Here is a 5,821-nt window from a genome sequence, read left to right as displayed (position 1 = left end):
AGTTGTTCAAATGAAGTTCTTAGCAATGCATATTACAAATAAAAATTAAGCATAAAAATAAGAATAACTAATTAATAATTTTAATGGATGAATAAATAAATACATTTAAATATAGATGATAATTTGTGGAATATAAAAGATTGAAAGAGATCAAGAATGATCTCTCAGGTCATTACACTATCTGTACACTAGAGGGCAGCATTGTGTTATTCGCCATCAGCTCCACATGCATTCTGAGTTAGTGTGAATGTCAAACATTCCCAAACACATCAATCCAAAAATCACTTCTATAATCCAGATTATAGTTGGTCATGCAAAGTTGCTGCAGTTATATAAACTGGCATGTGATTAGATGTTTCATGTGACTGTAGTTTAGTTTGGGCCTTTGCTCAGGCCTTAATTGGAACTGCTCACACTTCAATAAACCAAAATGATCAGATAAATGAGTCCACATACTTTGTGCCAAGACTTTGGAAGGAGGCTTGCACTTTGGATAGTACAAACTGACAGATAATAAGGATGTAGTTTGAACTGGATATCTGTGCATTGCACCCACTTTTTATTTTTATCCTTCTCTTTTCCTTCATTTGATTGACACTTTAATGACCTACTTATGCTTGCTTTTTTTCTTTTTTCAGAAAATCCCTTCTGAAAGACATTAGTGGGTGGAAAATAATTGATTATCATGTAAACAATCAGAAATAGTCAAATTAATTTTCTCTCTTTATTTCCTGTTGACATTCCTCAGATGGTATAAAACACGTTCAATGGTGCAACGGAATGAGGAAAATGCTGTTGTTTGCTCTCCTTATCAGCTTAAACTAATATTTACAGTCGTTGTTTGATCACTATCTGTTGTTTATGAAATTGTTGAGACGGGTGATTATATATTAACCCTTAAGCAAACTCATGTAGTGTTAAGAAATATTAACTGCATCCAAAAAGCAGATTCATAATGTAAGTGCAACTGATTATTATTTGTCCAAAATTGTGTTTTATTCACAACTCTGAGCTTTCATTTGGGAGAATTTGATAAGAAATGTCTGAGTCCATACTGAGATTTTTGATAGCAGGTGTTGGTAAATCTGAGAGATCATTTCTGAAAGATTAGATGTGAGGTTACTGCATGGGGTCTTTTTCTCAGGAGAAACACCCAAGAAGCTGGAGCTCTCTGTTTCTTCTTCATTTAATCTAACGGATGTCTAAGAAAACATAGTTAAAGGACTAATTCTTCATGTTATTGAATTTTTTAATTAGCTACTGACTAATCGAAGACTTGTGAAGCAAAGAAAAACCCTGTGTAAGATTGAGGTCTGTTTTACATTAGTCAGTCTTCTGAAGGCTTGTAATCTTGGGGTCTGTCATGTAGGTCAGAATCTGAGTCGCTCTATCTGATGTCACAAACATGTGACCTGTACATCGATAGACTCGAGGTTTATGACGTATGATAAGATTTACAGGGTTTGGATGAGCGTGGACTTTGTTCATTCTTACAGCTGACATGCAAATGTAGCTTAAAAATGGCAACAAATATTGAATAAAGAGCGTATAATAAATCTATCCATCCATCTACCATCCATCAATCCGTCTATCATCCATCTATCATCCATTCATCCATCCATCCGTCTGTCTACCGTCCATCCACCCATCTATGCATCCATCCATGTCTATTTTTAAATGCATATCATAACAGTCGTTTCCTGTGGTTTGCAGATTAAATACACCTGCTGAGTAAAGGTTATTTTAGCCTGTAATTGTCCTGTGGTTCTTCTTGGTTTTGAGGTGTGGTTCAGTTCAGTAATGCCAGATAAACCTAGTGAACCCTGTATTTAGAGTTTGACCTCAGGACAATGTTATGAATAGCTCATATCACCACATACACACTCATAATGCTGACTAGACTCCTCACGGCTTGTTTATGAAATCAGAGATTGTCTTCATGCACTATGAACGCTCTATATATGATATCTTGAAGTGAATGACCTCTGGAAGACAAATACGACATTTGCTTGGATTTATTTACAGATTTTATTCCTATAAAACACATCAGAAGTTCTTAAAGGGATAGTTCATCCAAAAATGAAAATTCTTTTGAAAAAGCAGAATTTAATCACCACCTCCTATCAAGTGTAACATATTATACATTATTCTGTTCTGAGCCGATACCTTTAAAAATATATTATTTCAAAAATAAAGTACAGAAATATCCTATATGCATTTACTAATAAAAATATAACATTTAAATTCAAAGACAGTAGCTACATCAAAAGCCTTACATTACATCTAGAGTGAACTGAATTATTGATTCATGTTGATGAATTAGAAAGAATGTGCAATTTGTAGAAAATGTGCAAAAGTTTTCTTTGCTTTAAGGTGCACAAAGTTGATTTTAAACTGCAGGCTTTTCCATATAAGTGTAATTTAAAAACACTAAAAACTTTCCATATGAAAATGCATAGGGCTGCTCTGATTGCACATATTTCTTATGTTCCAGCAGCTACACAGACAGATATATAAGAACAAGGCACAAATAAAAACAAATGCCCCCTATTCACAGCCCTATTTGGTCTTCATACAAGGACAAGAGCAGCAAAATGCCCCAACCGCTCAGAAGTCCCAGATTCTGCAGGAAAAATATCAGCCAAGGTCTTTTAGTGTCCACGTGAATCAGGGAAGGAAGCTAGATGACAGAAACAGAGTTAAATTGACCTTCAATGTAAGTTTAGAGTCACAGCATTTGACTGATGAACACGCTGAGAAGTTTAAAAGAGAAAACGGTTCACAGCTTGATAATGCAGTTATGTGAGAAAATATTTTCGACTGAATAGACTGTAACGTACCATGTCTGCCAGACCAACGTAGAGAAAGAGGCCGGCGGTGACAGCTGAAATCCACTCCATAGCAAGCGTTTCTGTGGAGACGGACAGCGCGATGTACAGACCGACGAAGGAGGTGAGAGAGCTGCCCACGTTCAGCAGCAGAGCCCGCTTGACCGACAAACCACAGTGCAACAGGATCGCAAAATCACCTGAGAAAATATATTCAGATGAAGCACATAAGAAATAAAAATCACTATTGAGATCTCTTTAATGTTATTAAACAAATGGAGACTTTTTCTGAGATTTTCAGCTTCAGATGCTTGAACTCGAGAAACTTTGAACAAAGAAAACCGAGCCTATATTTTGTTTTTTGATAAATTCCCAACATTTTGCATTTTGTTTTGCATTGTCATGAAAATCATGTCAAAATTCAAACAAACAAACAAGCAACAATGTAATGATTCTAAAATAAGATTCTCTTTCCAAAATAAAGTGTGTAATTTCTTTGCTTTATTTTTTTGGAGTGAAATGTGACTCAGGTATTGCTTAACAGTTTTTGTGAAACCTTAACTCTCCTGAGCTGAAGAAAGAAATTGCTAAGCCATAAAATCAATCAATCATTCATTCAATAATTCAATCAATCAGTAAGTACAGAAGGAAGAAAAACATCAGTCAAAGAAACAAACAAACAAAAAAACACACTGATTGAATAAATAAAATTAATTTAAAAATAAATAAGTAAATACAAATCCATTTGAACATATTCAACTATAAAAAGTTGTATGAATCAAAAATTATTCATTGGAGTTTAGTGTTATTTTAGTACCCTTTGATTTACTATTAGAGTATTTGTTAATATTTTGATTTTTGTTTCACATTTTCTAAGTTTTAGTAATTTTGTTTTGTCATTCTATTATTATTATTATTATTATTAAATATATTTATAATTTTCATTAAGTTTTTAATTTTAGTTAATTTTATTTTAGTGCCTCAACTTAAACTAAATGAAAATGATATTTTTTTTAACTGAAATATATATAAAACATGTAATTTAGCCAAATAGCTGATTTAAAAAAAAACCCAATTATTTTACATTTAGTTATTTAGCAGATGCTTTTATCCAAAGCGACTTACAAACGAGGACAATGGAAGCAATCAAAATCAACAAAAGAGCAATGATACGCAAGTGCTATAACAAGTCTCACATAGGTTAACGCAGTACCCGTAGCAAGCATTTTATTTCTGTTAATATTTATTTTATTTCAAGCAATGATTTTTTTTAACATTTGAGTTTTAGTTAACAATGATAACGGTGCTTTACTTATCAATAATTGAAAATGAATCTTTTACTTGCGTAGAGAGGCATGTAAATGTATTTCTTTGTAAGAAAGGAGAAGCAAACCATATCAGTGCCTTCATTCTGTGCTCATGAGGGCAAATATCATGCATGTGCAGAAAGCATGAGGCAATTATAATCTAGTGGGGTGCGGTTATGAACGTTTTATGAACTCAGGTGTCAAAAGTATCTAATCTGTGTTTATCTGGGACGTTCATGACTCACATCAGGAAACGTAAAGAGACTCTTTATAGAAAGCACTGCTCAGATGTTTCCACAAAGTCCTTTAGCAGTGACTAACAGCTAGTCAGCACTTGTTTTTCTCAGAACAAACACTGTTTCTATATATAGCACATTTTTTAGAAATACTTTTATTCAGCAAGGATGCATTAACTTGATCAAGTGACAGTAAAGACATTTCAAATATTTAACAAACAGTCCTGAAAAATAAAATGTAAATGGTTCCCACACAAAAATACGAAGCAGCACAAATGTTTTCAAGATTGAAAATAATCTGAAATGTTTCTGGAGCAGCAAATCAGCATATTAGAATGATTTCTAAAGGATCATGTGACACTGAAGACTGGAGCAATGATGCTGAAAATTCAGCTTTGATCACAGAAATAAATTATATTTTAACATATGTTACAATAGAATAATCTCAAAATGTTACTGTTTTTAATGTATTTTTGAAAGTTGAATAGAAAATGCTATTTCATGCTTATTGACCTCTGTCTTTACATGAAGCTCTTCACACTGTAGAGTGTTCCAAATCACTTATTTCCATTACGACACTCCCTATACTGTGTGTGCGGCAGACAGCAAGGCAGCTCACTATGTGTTGTAGTTTATGTATGTGTCTGTGTGTGAGTATTTGTCTATATTAATGTCAATAAAGCACAATGAAGCTCACCTAACTCATGCGGCAGCTCGTGGCAGAGCACAGCCAGAGATGTGGCCAGACCGGACCGCCACGAGATGGAGAACGCTGCGCCGATTGCCAGACCGTCAGCAAAGTTATGGATGCCGTCTCCAATGGTGATCATATAGGGAAGCAAACGCTGCTCTGAGGGAGAAGAAAAGACAACGATGAAATTCATGAAACTTTTACTAGTGGCCTGATGGGATATTAATAACCCAATGGTCATTTGCACTAAACAGCTCATTTGACTCTCTTAGATGTGTTTTAGTAATATATCATGAACTCCTAGTTGTGAGTATGATCACCTCTTTTGGGGCCAATAGGTTCCAGGAAGGACCTCTCATTTCTTTCGGTATCCACCTACACAAAATAATAAAAAAAAAAAATTAAATTAAATTAAATTGCAATAATAATAAATTAATTAATAAATAAATTAAATATTATTTATAAACTAGTAATATAAGACATCACTTAGAACCAACAAACTCATGACCAACATAACTACAGAAATTCAGAGAATATTTAAGCACCTACAATATTATTATTTATTATTATTATAAACGAATACTAAAATGTTATTACAATTACATTTAAAATTTAATAAAATAACATTTCCGGTACATTTCCAAAATTTTCTGAAAGTTTCCAAAAAAAAAAAAAAAGTCCTGTAAAATTTCCAAAACTCCGAAATTTACCAGAAATGTTCCTCCTCTGTGAAACTTTTATTAGCAAATTAATAATACA

The 5,821-nt window shown here is 33.3% G+C and overlaps 1 protein-coding gene across 1 annotated transcript; it reads right to left on the bottom strand.

Annotated features, from left to right (window-relative positions):
- Positions 1 to 1,987: 1,987 nt before the first annotated feature.
- On the bottom strand, positions 1,988 to 5,432 carry LOC131535432 (zinc transporter ZIP4-like). Its single transcript, XM_058768216.1, has 4 exons — positions 5,383 to 5,432; positions 5,069 to 5,221; positions 2,841 to 3,028; positions 1,988 to 2,680 (listed from the first exon to the last, which is right to left on the bottom strand). The coding sequence occupies exons 2-4, from the start codon at positions 5,199 to 5,201 to the stop codon at positions 2,552 to 2,554; spliced, it is 450 nt and encodes a 149-aa protein (XP_058624199.1). The 5' UTR covers positions 5,202 to 5,221; positions 5,383 to 5,432; the 3' UTR covers positions 1,988 to 2,551.
- Between the last annotated feature and the right edge of the window lie 389 nt (positions 5,433 to 5,821).

The sequence above is a fragment of the Onychostoma macrolepis genome, unplaced genomic scaffold (assembly GCF_012432095.1).
Source record: "Onychostoma macrolepis isolate SWU-2019 unplaced genomic scaffold, ASM1243209v1 Scaffold259, whole genome shotgun sequence".
NCBI lineage: Eukaryota > Metazoa > Chordata > Actinopteri > Cypriniformes > Cyprinidae > Onychostoma > Onychostoma macrolepis.
This window is presented reverse-complemented; position numbering and strand designations above follow the sequence as displayed.

What these genes read in the sequence shown, in the direction of transcription:
- LOC131535432 (XM_058768216.1), bottom strand. Translation starts at nt 5,201, where the DNA reads ATGATCACCATTGGAGACGGCATCCATAACTTTGCTGACGGTCTGGCA. An exon ending in CGAGCTGCCGCATGAGTTAG is followed by an intron (nt 3,029 to 5,068) that starts GTGAGCTTCATT and finishes ATATTTTCTCAG; the next exon opens with GTGATTTTGCGATCCTGTTG. An exon ending in ACGTTGGTCTGGCAGACATG is followed by an intron (nt 2,681 to 2,840) that starts GTACGTTACAGT and finishes TCTGTCATCTAG; the next exon opens with CTTCCTTCCCTGATTCACGT.